This window comes from Carassius auratus, chromosome 21, assembly GCF_003368295.1.
Source record: "Carassius auratus strain Wakin chromosome 21, ASM336829v1, whole genome shotgun sequence".
Taxonomy (NCBI): domain Eukaryota; kingdom Metazoa; phylum Chordata; class Actinopteri; order Cypriniformes; family Cyprinidae; genus Carassius; species Carassius auratus.
Genome location: NC_039263.1, coordinates 9,511,100 through 9,530,383, shown reverse-complemented (window position 1 = coordinate 9,530,383; position 19,284 = coordinate 9,511,100). Strand labels below are relative to the sequence as shown.

The window sequence follows — 19,284 nt, the reverse complement described above, 5'->3', positions numbered from 1 at the left end:
GAGACGAGTGGTGCGTCACCAACGATGAAGAGGATGCAATGCCCACTCGTCGGAAAAGATCTTCTTCTCCAGTTCTTCAGCAATGATTACAGAGAGTCCAGCCGAGACAAGTGGGAACAGTTCTTGCTGGAGCCATGTATTCCACCAGATGAGGATCCCATTCAGTGGTGAAATGAAAACACGAAGCGCTTCACAAAACTTATTCGCTTAGCACACCGTTATTTGTGAGTCCCGCCAACGTCTGTGCCGTCAGAGCGCGTTTTCTCCGCGGCCGGCCTTATTGTTAACAGACTAAGGAGCCGACTTTCCCCCGATCATGTTTACATGCCCGTGTTTCTTAACAAGAACATGTAAAACAATAGAAAAAAAAAGCAAAAAAGATTTGCAGACAGTTTCAAAGTTAAGTGTAAGCTACATTCTTGTACAATGGCATAATTGCTGCAGGCTGCTTTACGTTTTTTCTTTGTTCATTTTTGATTTTTATTTTATTTTTTGCTTTTAATCTGTAGGCTACTTTTGTTTGTTTGCGTTGTTAAAGTTTTTCAGCTACAAAACACGATGTGTAATCTTCAAGCTTATTGTGTTTAAGCTTGTTCCAAAATGACAGAAACAATAAATGTTGCTGAAAAATAACGTCTGTCTCATTAAACTTAATTTAAATAAACGAATATTCGAATATTCGTTTTTTGTGAGCTCAAAATTATTCGAATGTGATATTTGCGGAAAAACGCCCATCCATAAAAATCACACTGCACCAACAACTTTTAATAACAAAGAGCAGCTTATAAAAAAAGAGCGAATAGACCCACAACCCTCAATCAGAGTTGAATTAAAATATATATAGGCTATATAATAAAAAAATTATTGAAAAGCAATATGTTTAAATAAAAACAACTTCTTTCCAGTCTTCTTTCCAAAATAGTTTTTAATGAAAACCAAATAAAAATACCCGAATCCATTAAATAAATTAAAAATAAACAGTGCTAATAGGAACGAATGGCAAGTGGCATACAATCGATTTTTCGCTAGGGCACGTTGTGGACCGACAACTTTGCCTGCGGTGCTGAAAACCTTCGATGGTGTGCTTGTGGCACAGATGCACAGGTACTTTCGTGCCACTCGCGACATCTGAGAAAACCACCAGTCAGCATTTTCCATGAATGAAGTGGGTCCTCGTCTCCTTGAGTAACTGGCTCCAAACAGTAGGCTGTTATTTCATCTCCGATTCGGTCCTCTACGTTGCCGATGCCGACGCCGACAGGACCTGCCATTGCATCAGCTTTTTTTTTTTTTTTTTCAGCATATTCCCAGAGTCATCTTTTTTCATGAGGGCACAATTTGCAAATAGCCTCGTCCTTATTTACCACCTCTCCCTTCTCGCTCGGTCAAAACCCGAAATACTGGCAAACTGCAGAATTTATGTTCTTTTTTTTTTGAGACCAGGTCACTCGGTGCGCAACTCGCCATCTTTTCTCCTCCTCTCTCTTTCTCCTCGTCTCGTTGTCACGCGATGACAACCACGCATACACATTTTTAGGCATTAAATAAATTATATTTCATATTTAATCCTTGTCTCCTATATAAGTGCATTGTTTTTTTTTTAGTTTTTTTTTTATTATTATTATTATTTTTATTAACGGTATGACGTTATTGGAACTGATGCCGTTGCTATTTTTAGATCCCGCGGTATACCATATTACCGTATTACCGCCCAAGCCTAATAGTTTATCAGTTCTATCATATTTATATATTTTTAGTTTGACGCAAACTAGTGTTGTCACGGTACCAAAATTTCAGTATTTGGTACCGATACCATTGAAAATCCACGGTTCTCGTTACCAATTTTGGTACCAAAGCAAAACACAAAAATATGCTAATTAAAAAAATAAAATAAAATAAAAAATATCACTAAGAATAAAACCAATGCCATTCTTTATACTTATTTACAAATTGTGTTTTTCTACGTAATATTTTCACCCAAAGTTAATTTGTCTTTAATGAATGAAATTTAAACACATTTTATTTTTGGGTAAATAAAGGGGATTTTCTATTCAAATTAAAACATGGAAGAAATATTGTGATTTATTTCTTTAAAAAATAAAATTTTATTATTTTTTTCAACAGTAGTAGTAGTATCACATACATTCTTCTAAATAATAGTAATATTTCAAGCACAATGCCTTTATGTAAAAATGAACTTTTATTTTGACGGGTTACAGTGAATACCTTTAAATTGACACTGGTTTTACTCAAATAAAACAGTAAAATGCTAGTGAAGTGACTCCGAACAGTTCTGGTGATCTTGTTTATATATTTATGTCCTCATTGAGACGGCAGATGCTGAAATTACTGCAAGCGTCATGTGCTTCAGTCTATGTAGTAAACACCATTCATTCGTTAATTCACACCGAGACTAGCAGAACACGGATTCATATTTCAACCAACTTTTGCGGCTTAACATTTACAGATACTGGTCCATATGGAGATTTGATTTGATTAATTTATGCTAACTTTGACAAATTCCTTGACTGTCCATTTTAAAATGTAAGTTTCATTTTCATGACTGGATTTTGAAATTCCATTCTGTATGCGTCAAGAACCGGGTTGACCAGGTAATCGGTACCACCGATACTTAAAGAAACCTGGTACCGTGGCATTTTCATTTTTTTAGTACCGACTTGTAACGAAGACTGGGATTAAGGGCTATATAACCACACAATAAACATACACTTAGAACTATTTCTCTTCTCCACTTTTCTTTATCGTATTACTCTTTTCCCTGCTCCTTTTTTGCTCATCGTTTCTGTCATCCAGATTTGTACATAGAAAGAAAGCAAAAGAGAATTTCTGGCCAGTTGACTAATTTATGCTGCCCCATTGGACACTATGTCATATGATAAGTTATTAACATACATGTTTTTGTGCTCTGAGAACTTTCTATGATGAACTGAACATTGTGAATTCTGCTCATTTAAATACGCCAGTGTTGCATTAGCTAGCCAACATGGATGAAGTTTTCTGAAATGGTGAGAATGATTTGTGATAGTCTTTGAGGCATCCGTGAGAAGATGAAGATAAATCACCAGTGCACTGTATTTCATCATTTTGTAACAAACTTGTATGAATTTCTAGCTGTCAAATAGTTATGTTTATAGCTGTGTAATTTCCATTCATTATTCGGATTTAAACTTGACATTATTATTACTTAATTTTTATTAAAAATTATTTAAAATGTAAAAAATGATGAATTTTTTAGTGCTGGGACCTGTGAAAATAAGGACTGACTTATTGACTGGACCAGCAGAACAAAATCTTGTTTGTGAATGAGACATAGAATGAAATATGTACAGAAAGGGAATAATTTAAAGTAAGTGATATTATATATACACAGGGGGAAAGAAGAGGCCATGAAAAAGGCCTGTCTATTTTACCTCAGAAGCAGAACATTGAGAAACTGGTTTGTTACATCCATATTTACCAAAAGTTTTCCTGACGTGACCGCACTTTTCCTATCATCAGTTGTCTGTTTTTTTTCAATACTCCAACCTCTGCTGTTCTTTTTCCAAATATCTCCTCCTCTTTCCATTTCCCTTTTTTATTTAATACTTTTTTGTACGACTGGCTGTTCAAAAGGGCATCCAAAGACTCGCCGCAAGGATGAATATTTCAAATGCAGTTTTCTGCATCCTCCTTGTGAATCTCTCATCTCCTTGAGCGCTGCGATGCAGATGTTCAGCCGAGGGAAGGAATAGAAAGCAAACATAATCAAAGCAGTCTTGTCTGTCTGTGGACCTCTGTGCAGTTAAATATGAATCAGTCTTTTGATTGAGTCACACTGGAGAGGCAGGCAGTCAAAAACAAGCACAGTAAACAAATCAAACGAGAGGCAGATGCGGAGCTAAATCTGAGAGGGGTAATGAAGCAAACACAGGAGATGAACAGACAGCAGTCATGCTTACGCTGTCCCTCTAAGCACTGCTCGTGTGCAGACGTGCGTTGGCGGACGTCTTTTGGCGGTGCATCTCTTTTGTGTTCTCGTCTGTTGTCTGTGTGCTTTTTGAATGCGTTTTGTGTGTTTACTGACTTTTAAACAACTTTTATTACATTTCTAAACTCCTTGTTTCGCAGGCCCTACTGGAGACGCAGAACGAACTCCGAACCCACGTGCCCAATTTCACCTTCAACTTGGGATTCTCTGGAAAGTTCTTCCATGCTGGTAAGCAGATATCACACTGTTAGCTTAACAAAATGCTAACAACGTGCTCTTTTGGTATGTGTGATCTTCAGTCAATTATGAGTTTCTGTGATAGGATGCTGTTTTAGTAGGCAGCTTTTGCAATAGAGTCGAGATGTTTACCGTTTGTGTCCTTGTAATTATATTTTAGGCACAGATGAGGAGGATCTTGGAGATGACCTGCTTCTGTCCTACAGTAAGGAGTTCTGGTGGTTCCCCCACATGTGGAGTCACATGCAGCCACATCTCTTCCACAACCAGTCCGTGCTGGCTGAACAAATGCTGCTCAACAGAAAGTTTGCAGAGGTGAGACTGTAGGGGTTGGATAAAACGCTTGAAAAAAATCAGGCTGTTTACATTAGGTCATTTAGCACATTTTTTTTTTTTTTTTGCATGCCCATGAGGTTAGGATGAAGTTATGCACGATTAGTGGTTCATAGCTGAAGCACCCTTTTTGCTGTTTCCTTTCAGGAGCATGGCATTCCCACAAACATGGGTTATGCAGTGGCTCCCCATCACTCTGGAGTGTATCCCATCCATTTGCAGCTGTACGAGGCCTGGAAGAGAGTGTGGGGCATCAAAGTGACCAGTACAGAGGAGTATCCCCACCTCAAACCCGCACGCTTCCGCAGGGGCTTCATACACAGTGGCATCAGTGTAAGAACACCTTTAATGGGGAAAGTAAAGAGTAAAAGTGGGAGAAACTGGTAGAATGGAATTTGGAAATAACACAGACTTGAACCTGTATCCTTATGACAAACATGTTGCATTGCATTACTGACATATGCATTTCCAGTGCACTAAGACTTTAGTTCTTCTCTATAAAAAACAGATGGCACATTTTTATTCAGACTGTAGCCTGTACAGCTGTATGGTTAAATGATAGTATGTTGAATTTTTATTCCGGCTGGATTCAGTACGATAAACCCCAGGCTATTTTGTGTATGGTTTGAGCTTTGAATCCCAGTGGGGGGTTAAGGGCAAACTGTTTGTGGAAGTACAATTTTCTTTTTTTTTTATCAACTGTGCATCGCTTCAGGGAACAACAAGAGAGAGTATGACAAAAGCTTGGTGAATCATGACAGAGCGGTTTATGTGTGTGTGTGTGTGAATGTAAGAATGCATGTGAACTTACAACAATGGGCCGAAACAAAATCACCTTGAGAATCGTATACAGCAGCTATGTTGTATTTTTTATTTTTATTTTAAATGCACACAAGGGCCATTGAACATTTCCTTATCCTGACATAGTTATTATCCATGGTTCATATCAGGGAAAGATGCTTATGATAAAGCAAAGACAATAGTCTTTAAAGCATATACATGTATTATGTAAAGAATCCTTTCAGAATGAAGGAAAAATCACATTTAATGTAAACATCTTCATTCTACCATCACTGGCTGTCAAATAAGATCATGTATGCTGATGTTCGGGCCATATTATTTTGGGATGCTGTTTTCTTAGAGCAGAAGCATTCCAACTCATTACATGTTAACTCTAGTAGACTTTCTCCAGTTATTGTATGATTTTTCAGTAAGGTCAGAAAGTCATTCATTTGCCATTGCAGTCAAAAATTACTCTTAAATGAGATTACGGTCCCACTTTATATTAGGTGGCCTTAACTACTATGTACTTAAAAAATAAGTACAATGTACTTATTGTGTTCATATTGTATTGTAAAACACTTTTGCTGCTATTGAGGTGGGATAGGGGTAAGGTTAGGGAGAGGGTTGGAGGTATGGGTCAGTTTAAGGGTGGGTTAAGGTGTAAAGTATGAGTCAACAGTGTAATTATAAATGTAATTACAGAAATTAAATACATATGTAATTACATGTAGTTTTTTTAAATATAAGTACAATTTTAAAACATGTATGTACACAATAAGTACATTGTACTAAATTATTAACTAAAATGTAAGTACATAGTCGTTAAGGCCACTTAATATAAAGTGGGTCCAGTTTGGCTTACATATGAAAGTGAATTATAGCTTCTGTAAAATTTCTGAACATGTCTAGATGTGATTTTTATTTTATTTTATTGTTTTGTTCCTTTACTGTATATGAAATTTTATTTATTCAAGGTGTGTCTCTCTCTCTCTCTCTCTCTCTCTCTCTCTCTCTCTCTCTCTCTCTCTCTCTCTCTCTCTCTCTATATATATATATATATATATATATATATATATATACAGTTGTGTTCAAAATTATTCAACCCCCTAGAGACTGTAGTATTTTACAAATACAAGCTTTTCTGAAGATCCAGGATATAATAAAACTTGCATCCATAACAGTTCACTGGCATATTAAAAGTGATATTGTCAATATATAATGTAATATATTTGAGTTATAAGATTTTTTTTATAATACTGCTATGTCATAATTATTCAACCCCTATTCAACATTGCTGTTTTTTAATCACTTATTTGCATGGTGGGGAATAAAACAGTCTGAAACACAATTAAGCCTTTAGAAACTCTATTAAAAACAAAATTAGCTTGAGCCGTCACACATACAGTTAGCCCATGCAGGTATTGAAGTTGAGTAGCAAAAATGTCAACCGAGATCTCACAAAAGCAAAAGAGAAGAAATATTGTATTACTTTAGAAAGGCTAAGGCTATATGAAGATTTCCAAGGCGTTTAAAGTTCCTAGAGACACAGCTCTCAGCCTTATTCCTTAGCTTAAAGTGTGTTTTACCAGAAAACCTTTGAGGTTGTGGAAGAAAAAGCACAATATCATAAAATGTTTAATCAGAGCAACTGAGAAAAAACCTGCAATGTACAGCCAAAGACTAGCAGGATGACCTGATGAAAGGAGGAAAACCATTTCAATGCAATGTGTAAGAAGAACACTAGACAAGTATGGACTTCATGTTGAGACATCTTGATAAATACCACCATTGATCAAGAAGAACAAAAAGCCAACTTGAACTTGATAAAAAAAAAATTTGTGTAGACCTGTGGAGCTCTGGAGGAATGTTATATGGAGTGATGTGACCAAACTGGAACTTTTTGGACCCATGGATCAGCGGTATGTCTGCTGCAAAAAATGGCAAAGCTCATAAGCAGAAGAACACCATCTCCATCCTCAAACTTGGAGGTGGATCAGTCCTGTTATGGGGTTTCTTTAGTGTAGAAGGAAGTGGAAATCATGACTGTATGACATCATGGATTCTTTGAAGTATCAGGCCATTTTGACAAGAATTGTGATGCTTTTGGTGCAAAGACTGAAGCTGATGATCAGTGGACTTTCCTGCAGGCCAGTCATACCAAAGTAAACATCCAAATCTACTACTGCTTGGTTCAGGGATCAGTCATAGAATGTACTTGAGTGACCTGTTCAGTCTCAAGGCTTAATTCTCATTTCAAATATCTTGTTGAATTTGAAGAAAGCAGTGGCAATGTGTAAACCAAAGATTATCAGTGATCTGAAAGCTTTTTCAGGTGTGGAATGGGCAACAACTGTAGTAGAGAGGTGACAGAAGCTTCTAAACACTTACAGACAGCGTTTATTGGTGATTTTAAAGAATAAAAGATTCTCCACAAAGGGGGTTGAATTTTGAACATGAATGTTTAGAGCCAATTCTAATTTTATCATGATTCGTCAATGTTCCATTCTCAGAATCACTCAAAAGTGTATTAACAAACTTTCTCTAATACTTTACTGATGCCTTTGTTAAATTGATTTCATAAAATGTTATCCTCCACAGCAAATTGTCTTGCAAGTCAAGGGGGTTGAATAATTTTGAACACAACTGTGTGTGTGTGTATGTGTGTGTATATATATATATATATATATATATATATATATATATATATATATATATATATTTGTGCTGTCAAACAATTAATCGCGATTTAAACAAGTTTTTGTTAATTTAATATTTGTGCGTGTGTATTATGTATATTTAAATACACACACATACAGCATATATCTTGCAAATATTTACATGTATATATTAATGTTCATATAAATGATGTCATATATAAATATATGTAATATATAAACATATTTATTATTAATTAATTTATTCTTATTTTTCTTAAATATATACATACGTGTGTGTGTTTTTGTATATGCATAATAAATATACACAGTACACACACACATATATTATGTAAACAAAAATGTTTATTTTGGATGGGATTAATCGAAATTAATCATTTGACAGCACTAATGTGTGTGTGTGTGTATGTGCATATATATGGCTCTTATGTTTTTTTGTTTGTTTGGTTTTTTTTTGGCCAAGGCAATTTAACATTATTTTAAATAAAGTGATGACATAATGAAAGGAAATGTCTTTGTTTTTCAGGTGTTGCCCAGACAGACCTGTGGTCTCTTTACTCACACCATCTTCTACAATGAGTATCCTGGAGGCTCTAAAGAGCTGGACAAACTCATAAATGGAGGAGAGCTTTTCCTAACTGTGCTTCTCAACCCAGTACGTAGTGACATAAGTTCTTTACGTTATTCACTGTAAATCTTCCTGTGCACTGTAGCTCTCAAATCTTATTTGCAAATGTTCAACTTGTCATATGTGGCCCTGGACCACAAAACCAGTTGGAAGGGTACATTTTTCGAAATTGATATTTATAAATCACCTGGAAGATAAATAAATGAGCTTTCCATTAGGGATATGCAAGTATACAATTTTCATGTTGCGATTAATTGCTAATGCTTTTATCACGGTATACGGTATTATTACTGTATTGCAATTTAGTTTTAAAAAAGTGGTCACAATAAAGTATAACAGGTTTAATAACTTTTTTCTTATAACAAAAATAACTGAACATTTAAATATAATAAAGCAATACAGAAAAATAAATAGTTACAATTTTTACAAAGATTGTAAAAGTGCAAAAGAACTATAAAGACCAATATGTATCACTTTACAAGAAGACCTCATTAGTTAACCTTGTGCATTAATGCATTAACATTCACAATCAACAATGGCTACATTTCAAAGTGACGTGAAAAAGTGACATGACATACAGTTAAGGATGGTGATCCATACTCAGAATTCTTGCTCTGCAGTTAACCCATCCAAAAGTGCACACACAGCAGTGAACACACACACACACACCGTGTACACACACCCGGAGCAGTGGGCAGCCATTTATGCTGCAGCGCCCAGTTGGGGGTTCAGTACCTTGCTCAAGGGCACCTCAGTTGTGGTATTGCTGGCCAAAGACTCAAAACCCAAAACCTTAGGGTTAGGAGTCAACTCTCTAACCACTAGGCCACGACTTCTCCTTTGCTACAGAAGTGATTAATCTTTGTTAAAAAATACAAGTCTTGGTTCCGGTTAGCTCATTAAATAACAAAGTAGCAACTTTCAATTTCAACGATGTGTTCTTAAATATTGGAATGCCTAAGACTGATGAATGTTCAGAATAATTTTTCATTGACAGTTTGTTAACTAATGAATTAATTAATGTTAACTAATGAAGCCCTAATGTAAAGTGTGAACAAACAATAATCAAAACACACAAAATCTAGAGCATGTTGTAGTCCAGATTAAAATGTAAAAAAAGTTTAGAAATAAATAGTCTATTTAGTCTAAATATGTAATTGCAAATCCACAAATTTTAATGGCTATTTAAATCAATTTAAATACTTTTTTTTTTAGAAAGTAGCACAGCTGCTATATTTATGGGGTTTCCAGGGTAAGGGCTGCATTTTCTGCAGTTTAGCGCCATCTGCTATCAGAGAAAATGTTCTTTCATTCAGCGCGTCTCTCACGTGTTCCCCAGTGTGTTTCTCATGTGTGCTTGTTTACATCAGACATGCTTCTTTCAAGCAACATACAGCAGTGTTGTGCATTTTGACCAGGTGATGGGAAAAGTATTCTTAAAATGCATTCCAAATTCTGAATAATATTTGTAATATAATATTTGTAATCTATAATTATTCACAGTATTTAGAAGTGCCCACAATAACAATATCATGCATATTCATTACCGTAAGATATTGAATTACTGACCGTCACGTCTACTTTCCATTGATGTATGGTTTGTTAGGATAGGACAATATTTGCCCATGATACACAAATATTTGAGGGTGCAAAAAAAATCTAAGTATTGAGAAAATCACCTTTAAAGTTGTCCAAATGAAGTTATTAGCAATGCAAATTACTAATCAAAAATTAGGTTTTAATATATTTGCAGTAGGAAGTTTACAAAATATATATATTGGAACATGATCTTTACTTAATATCCTAATGATTTTTCACAATTCGGGAGTAAGTTATAGGGACATTCACTATAAACATGATTTAATTTCAACCTTAGTCATACATGACTTTCTAGCGAAAGTGAATTTAGCAGCCTATGTGTAATGCACTAGGCAGTACGTTAATACTGTCCCTCTCGTTCTAAACCAGTCCAAATACATGCATGCGTTGCGTATGTTTTTCTTGCTTGAGTGTTTTTGCATTTTATGAGTGGCTTTGGAATATAAAACGCAGCACGTTTCAGATAAAAAAAAAATGTGACTTCTATTTGTGAAAATATCTCAGGAGATTTGTTCCCTGTATTATTACAGCAAAGCGCGTGATTACAGTACTCTACTTACAGCTCTAATGCTATTAAATTACAGATGATGAACCACAGAGCAAAAAAAAATAACAAAGATAGCAACACAAACTTGTAAAATACATTTTAATGGGCATAATTAAGTGTGAAAATATCCGAAAGATATACAGTTAAATAAAAAATTATTCAAAGACCAGATATAATTAAAAAAAATATATATAAAATAATCTTGTCGATTAATGGTTAATAATCGGTTAACGAGTGGTGGTTGGTCCAATTGGTCTTATTTTCATTTCATCATACATGTAAAAGTGATGCATTAAGGCCACACCCACTCTGGGGGGGAAACAATCCAATACCCTCCATGGACTTTCTGTCTCTCGTTTTTTGGGTAGACAGCTTATAAAAACATAGTTCTGGGTTTTTAAGTTTGTTTACTGTGCACCTTGTGACATAGCAGCTTTTAGACATTGCTTTGTTTTTGTTATAAGTCAGAAATGTCAAGGAGGCAGCTGTCCACAATAGAAAGACAATGGGGACCGTGGGATGGGCATGGTTTTCAGATTATGACGTGTGACACTCTGTATCTTGACAAAGCAGCGTTTGTGAGCACAGTGCTGCTTTGTGTACAGCAGTTACTGAGGAAACCACTAATTTTACTGCTTCGAAAAGTGGTACCTAGTGGCAAATAATAAAAAAAAAAAATTCATTCTGACCAACGCATTAATTGACGGCAACATGAAACAGCTTGGGATTTGTCTTAAAAACTATTTGTTTCAATGATTCAGAGTCAACTCTTTCTTTTGAGAGACGATCACTTTATACACTGTGCACTTTCAAATGTAAAACTTTGCAGGATTTTTTCATTCACTTCAGGTCATTTTCAAAAATAGTGTCTCTTTAAACTGTATTAATTCTACATAATACATATTTATGTTACTATTCAAAAGTTTGGGGTCTGTAAGATTTAGTTTTATTATAATTTGATTAAATTCATAATCATTGATTAAATTGCTAAAAAAGTGACCGTATGGACGTATAATGTTACAAACTATTTCCGCAGTATTGCTATTGTAAGGTTATTCTTTGATTCAAAATTCAATTTCTTTCCACAAAAATGTTTTTCCAAATTGATAAGACATTTTCTTGAGCACCAAGTCAGCATATTAAAATGATTTTTAAAGGATGACTAGAGTAAACTGAAGACTAGAGTAATGGCTGTGAAAATACAGCTTGTTTTAAAAGTCATCTATTCATTAATCTGATAGGCTGAGCGCTTAATGACTTCTTACGCTTTTAAACCATTTTATTTTAAACCAGATCAGCATCTTCATGACCCACCTGTCCAACTACGGGAATGATCGTCTTGGCCTGTACACCTTCAAGAACCTGGTGAAGTTCATACAGATGTGGACCAACCTGAAACTGCAGACTCTGCCGCCTGTGCAGCTGGCGCAGAGATATTTCCAAATCTTCCCTGAAGAGAGGGACCCCATCTGGCAGGTAACAGAGAAGCTCTGTTGGGGGTCTGTACTGTTCAGGGATCATTATGGGAATCAAATACAACTCTATTTAGTGGGAGTGGATCAGCGTAGGTTGAGAGTGTTGAGCGGTGTTGCTGTAATATGTGGCGAAAGGTTTCGTATGGCTGTCTGCACATTTACTCTAATGTACAAAGAGCGAAAATGGTTTTCCGTGTAGCCTGCCAGGAAATCAGAGAATGCTATTTTAGAAATTGGTTCCTATAATTCATTTGAAACTTGGAGGCAATGCAGAAGCTCTGTCTTTCTCTCTGTATCTTTTCTCGCGCTCACCCCATTTCAATTTATCCAGCTTCTTTATTTCTTCTCGTCTCACTCTTTCGAACTCACTTGTTTTGCTTCACCCTTAGAGAAAGCGAAAGTGGGAGCCTGAAAGCTCTAAATCCCTCTTTTGATCTCTCTTTCGTTTCCTGTCAAGGTTGAGGTCCCATCTTTTCTGTCGGCTCTCCAGCGTTCCACAGCTTGCCCCGCTCTGAATAATCTTCTTTCCTCTGCAGTTGTTTTCCCAAGAAATCTGCAAGCTGCTCTTACATGCAGAGGAAAGAAACAACTTGGAAAGAGTTTAGTTTTTATTTTAAACTTAATACAGCATGTCCATGGCTATTACCCAAAAACCATTGAGCTGTTCTTCTGTTTATATCCTACATGGGTAGCTATTTTCTAAGAGAGATCACCTGCCAAAGTGCTGGGAGATAAAGCAAATGTATGATAGATAAGGCAAAATCATGTCTTGGACTGAACATGAGACTCTCCTTTTGATTGGTTCCAATGGGGTACACTGTATGTTGAACGGCACCTGAGCAAACCAGAAAACAGGTCGCATTCTGTATGTATGACCGCAGTATGAACTGATGAAGATTTCAGTGGACTTCATGTAATGAGCTAACCTGTTAGCCTGTTTTACAGAAGATGTTTGTTGTGCATAAGAGAACCCCTGCGATACAGTGTGATGTTAGCATGCTGACCAAAACATTGACCAAAGCTTTGTGCCGTGCTGCTTCTATATTTATCCAACAGTAAAAACCCCACGTCCAAAACAAGGCGCCTGTGGGTGAGAGTCTGAAGCAAGGACTGGGGAGACAACATTTGTCCTGCACTGTTTCACAGACGATGAGTAGAAGGAGAACTTTCGATTGACAGGATAGTAATTTATGACATTTCTGATCCAACAGCAACAGCTGTTTCATGTGTCATACATCATTACACCATTTCCACGTCATTGCACGTGCATAACTCTCCAGTTTCAGTTCGATCTGTTCAAATGTTTATATTTCTCCTTCTGAACAGATTCTCACCTCTTACAATCAGAATTACATTTCAGTCAGATTTGGCCAATTTATTCAGATTGGGCTCCAAGACGAATGTATTGATGAATAGAAATCTAGCCTCATTTTTGGGTGAACTATCCCTTTAAAGCCATGTTGCTGCTGCCATTTTCTCAACCCATGTCTTGCTCTCTCATTGGCTGTCGGACTACCATCGAGTCGGCTGACTGGTCCAGATATTTAGCATGCTAGATAATTCTTTGGCGTCGACGAGGTGTCAGGGAGCCTCTTTGATGCGTCGTTGAGTAGTTCACACATAAAGACTGCCGAGCGCTGATCACACACTGATTTGCCCCTGATCACAGCCCGACCTGTCAGCGAGCTTGTTGACTTGCAAATCCGGCTTAAGATCCTGTAGTGTGAACTTGGTATTAGGGGCTACAGGAACGTAGTTAGGAACCACTACAGCATTTATTTGAAATTTGAAAGATTGCATAAATGACATGTGTTTATTTTTAGTGTCCTAAAGTTATTCATTTCTTTACAAAAATCTTAGTTAACTTGCAATGCATTCTCAAATTTCCTTTTCCAAAATGAATACATGTGATGCTGTCTTAAAAATAAGGAATTTTATAAGAAGTTAAGTTTCGGAACAGAGCTCATGTTAACTGTTAACGTAAACTGTGACCCCATGAGTACATCAGTGATTAAACTCACCAACCAAATGTGTTAATTTAGTGTAATTATTCCTTTTAGCACTGGCATCTACTCATGCAAGACTTTTTGGTTGTTAATAGCTGTTAATCTCATTAGGAAGGACAGGTGTTGGATTGCTGGTGGCTCGTAGCCTTGATGCACCGTTTCACCGTCTCATTTTTGTGCAAGATTTTAATTTAGAGGCAAGGGTTAAAGCTATTAATTCATTACAACCGTTGCCAGCATCTTCAGCTGTGATGGATGAAGGGCTCGCAATGGCTGCTGCAGGACATCTTTCTCCCGAGATGCTTCAAAGCTCTCGACAGGGGTTGGTTTATGGTTTATGCTTCTGATTTCTATCTGGTTTATCCCATAAAACAGCCACCTCTGGGATGTTATTAGGGCAAGTTTAGAGGCTAAGTCTGAATTAATCTCAAATCTGCTTGTTATTGGACTCTGCTGATGTTGTAAGATATTTGACATGCTTGAATAGTTTGTTTTAATTTGGCCAGAAAATGCACTTTTCCTGCTGATGTAAAAGCCAAGTCCAAGCGCTCGGTCTACATCCAAATTTTCTGAGCACATCTTAACTTTTGGACGTTCTGCTATTTTGCTGTACCCTATATTTGAATATGCATACTTCCCTGTAAAAAATAAAAATAAAAAATGAACATATCACCCTGGGTAATTTTATAAAACAGTACGTTTCTCATATTCATGCTGGCTTGGTGAATGAGAACAATTTTTCCAGCTTCTTTATAATTTCCCGCTGGTTATTGAGGCACAACGATTGACTCACTGCTGTGTTTTTTATTGTGAATGTGCTCATTTTAGTGATCTATGGGTAGCACTTAACTTCAGCTCATTTCTTGCCCCTACAGGACCCCTGTGAGGACAAAAGACACAAAGACATCTGGTCTAAAGAGAAGACCTGTGACCGTTTCCCCAAGCTGCTTATCATTGGACCTCAGAAGACCGGTGAGTGTTGTGCTCAGCACACATCCACACACGTGTGCACTTGCGCCATCTAGCTGTGTTAGCTAGATATGTTCTCTTTTAAAACCAATTATAGCACATTTCCATCTATATCCAGAGTAAGTGTGCCTTCCAGCACATATCAGCCAATGTAATACTGTAGATTACAATATTACAATTTACTTGAGGAATTCCTATTCTTCTTTTTCTGACTTTTTATTATAATTTTAGTTATTATCGATCCCCCATTTTTAAGATTTTAATATCATCAGACTTATCTGACAGATCATCTGGCTGTGTGTGTATATATATGATTGGGTCATATGATTCTTTCTTTTAAAGATTATTTTGTGTATTTGGAACAGAATATGTTGACATGCTTTAATGTAAAAAAATAAAAAACATTATTTTTCAAATACTGTACATTATTGTAGGTCCTCTATGCCCCGCCTCTCTCAAACGTGTTGTTTCCTTCAGACCAGGGGGGCAGGGTTTCATATTTTATTGAAGCTTCCCCGGGCGCCGCCATTGACTAGCGGACCCCCACCTGCTGTTAGCATTCCATTGACTCCCATTCATTTTGGCGTCACTTTGACAGCGAATAACTTTACATCTGAGGCATTTAAAGACTCCATTTGTCCATTAATTATTTCTAAAGAAACACGAAAATGTATAAAGTCTCCATTACCTTGTATCTTATGTTATGGCCTCGTAGAAGACAGGAGGAGAAGCTCGCAGGCAATCTTTTACTGTCTGTGAGGCAATCGGGGAGACGTGGAGGCATAAAGTCAAGAGAGATAATTAATCAGAATACTTACCAAAATGTGCTCCTGTTCACGCTCGCCTTCTCTGGAAGATTCAGTGGATGATTCAGATTTCTCTAGGCACAGCGATTAGAAGACTTACAGGTTGCTCACTTCACGTGACATCTATGTCATCAAGCTCAGTTTGAGTCTGCGCAGTACGCTCGAACCCCAGAAAGTGTGTGCTTCTAATTGACTTCAATTGTCTCCGTTGAATCCAATGGGGTCGCTGTGTCCATTTCTTTTACTGTCTATGACCCAAACAAGCGCAGTCTGCTCTGATTGACCAACTGACCCAGTGCATTGTGATTGGTCGAACACCGCAAGCACTTGTGGGAAATGTAACTTCCCTTTCCATAATTGCGTTCTTCATCTTTCAAAATAAATCTAAAGACAGTTAATAAGTTAATTAAATGAATAACAAAACATAGCTACAGTAGCTGATTCAGAAGCGCCAGATTGTTGTAGCAAACAAAGTCAGAATTACCTCCTCTCGCAGATTCACGAAAAGGTCATCCATAAAATGTGTTGCACAGCATCTCCCTGACGTGACCGCTTCAACATCAACTGCAGTTACTGAAACCACACCTTCTTTCCTTGCATGAATATTTGGCCAGCATTACACAAATATTTCCACATAGTGACCTAGAAGTGGGGGTGTGTTTGAATGAGCCGTTTTAGGGGGGTTGTGGCAGAGTCTTAACTTTATCAAAGTATATCTCTTTTGATTTGAGACTTTAGTCTTTGCAACTTTACAGATCTTCGTCATGCACCAAGAGCTTGTGACACTCCAAAGAGAAAAGAAAAATTGGTAACCATTTATAATAATTGCACACTATTAATCATTAATTAAGCATTAGTAAACAGATAATTCATAATTTATAAAGCATTAATAGACAGTAATAAGCAGTTTATAAATACAAATATAAATCTCTTTATTCTTGATTTAAAAGCATATCTATAATGTGTTTAATAATTGTGTTTTCATACTTTATTCATGGTCAATTTATCATTTAGTAGTGGTCAGTTAACTATGTATGTGAGCATCTAAAGTGAGTCTAGTTATGCCTTGTAAAGCATTTATAAAGGATATTTAAAGGCTCAGTTATCTTCTAAACAAAAAACGGAAACAAACACCACACAGTGATACAGAACATAGAAATATTAACAGCCTTTAAATCTCTTTGTAAAAGCTTTACAAGGCATAAATAGTCCTCACTTTAGATGAGCTCACAAAAATAGTTAACTAACAACTACATATGTTTTATAACTACCTGAATTAACCCTGAATTACAGTAGAAATACATGTTAATAAACCATTTATTAACACTCTAAGTAACTATTGCTGTATATCTGAATAATAAGATGTATGAATACACATTTAAATAGTTTATTAATCATTTACTTACAATTTCTAAGTGATCTTCTAAGTGAACCATTGACAAGTCCTTAATAACTGGTGTGTAAATAATGCTATACTTAATTTAGAAATGATAAATTGATCATTAATAAAGTATAAAAAAACAATTATTAAATTATAGATATGCTTTTAAATCAGGTATAAAGCATTTATATCTGTATTTATAAACTGCTTATAAATGTCTATTCATGGTTTATAAATGATGAATTAACTGTTTCCTAATGCTTAACTAATGATTAATAGTATGCAGTTGTTATAAAGTGTTACCGAAAAAATTAAGTAGCATAATATGACCCCTTTAACAATCCTGATATAACAAAGCTGATTAACGCAAAAAAACACATGATTACATAATAAAAAAACGACATGATTTTTGGAATTTTGTATACATGTATATACGTACATGCAAAAAAATCGAATTAATTTACTTGATGTCCCTGTTAACTAATCAAATGAATCACACGTCAATTTAGGCTGAGAAATGACCCCTAAAGATAATTGAAAATCATTATTATGTTAAATGAGGAAAAAAGAATGTTGAATAGACAATACAAAAAGTAGCTTTAGAAGGAAATATTTTGATACAACATATTGTTCAGGTGGCATGAATGCATTTACACTGCATTTAAAATTGCATTAATGATCTGAGAATATATATATATATATATATATATATATATATATATATATATATATATATATATATATATATATATATATATATATATATATAATATGAAATGTACTTCAAATATGAAACTAACTAAAACCACCAGTTTGTTGTGAGTCATTCAGTCATTGATTCAAATTTTTAAACTGCTGATTTATTCATAAACAAAGCAAGGAACAGAATCATTGGCTCATCTCAGTTAATGTAATAATCAGCTACAATAATCAGCTATGTGTATTTTTATTTCTAAATGTTTTATTCAGTTATGGGGTGGGTTAGTGCTGTGATTGACTTGCGAAAGGTGTGTGTGTTGTTTCTTTTATTTTGTATCTTTTTATTTCATCATCCAACAGCATTGGTGGGGTTTTATTTCCTTACAGACTCAGGCTCATAGATGTATGCAGGCTTTCTCCTGCAACCCTGGCTGGTCCTCAGTAAATGTGAATTCAGTTTTACAGCGTTGACTAATTAAACTTCTAAAAATGTCTTCAGGGAGCAATAGCCCACTCTAAGAGTGGGGAGGAAAATGGCTGTGTTAATCTCAATAAAAGTTAGATTAGGGGGCTGGGCCTGAGACCAACATTTATATATTACTTTCTTTTTCTTTTTTTGCACTGTTATTACTTCACTTCCCAGACTTGTATATTAGCTAGCATCATCGTTTCAGTAAACTTTCACTGAAACTTTTTCTTTGGCTCAAATTAAATCCGGTTTTATACTACATACTGTACAAACATATATTAACTTCTATTGCTCAATAGCAGAATTTTAGGAGTCACAATGGGGTTAAGAAGTCTGAGACTACTGATGAAATAGTTGTATTATTATTGTTATTATATTTAAGGGATTTTTCTAATTTAAGTTTGTTTTTAAATTATATAAGAAACATATGCTGTCTTGTGTTTATTCAGGTACTACTGCTCTCTATCTGTTCCTGGGCATGCATCCCGATTTGACCAGTAACTACCCCAGCAAGGAGACCTTTGAAGAAATCCAGTTCTTCAACGGCCGAAACTACCACAGAGGAATTGACTGGTATGTGGTGATATTGTGGAAGAAACTTCATAGGTTGCAGTCTCTTTGAAATCATGCATGATTTGGTTGACCCCATAAAATAAAATAAATTGCTCTGTTGTTTAGTCCATATATGT

General features: G+C 35.8%; 1 protein-coding gene across 2 annotated transcripts in view; it reads left to right on the top strand.

The window, feature by feature from the left end:
- Positions 1-19,284, top strand: part of LOC113038402 (bifunctional heparan sulfate N-deacetylase/N-sulfotransferase 1-like) — a 99,494-nt gene that overhangs the window by 72,535 nt on the left and 7,675 nt on the right. For both annotated transcript variants that reach the window (XM_026195773.1, XM_026195774.1), the window contains exons 5-11: positions 4,129-4,216; positions 4,386-4,540; positions 4,706-4,891; positions 8,543-8,671; positions 12,084-12,266; positions 15,147-15,243; positions 19,045-19,168. In XM_026195773.1, coding sequence (XP_026051558.1) covers positions 4,129-4,216; positions 4,386-4,540; positions 4,706-4,891; positions 8,543-8,671; positions 12,084-12,266; positions 15,147-15,243; positions 19,045-19,168 — 962 coding nt within the window. The remainder of the gene's footprint in view (positions 1-4,128; positions 4,217-4,385; positions 4,541-4,705; positions 4,892-8,542; positions 8,672-12,083; positions 12,267-15,146; positions 15,244-19,044; positions 19,169-19,284) is intronic.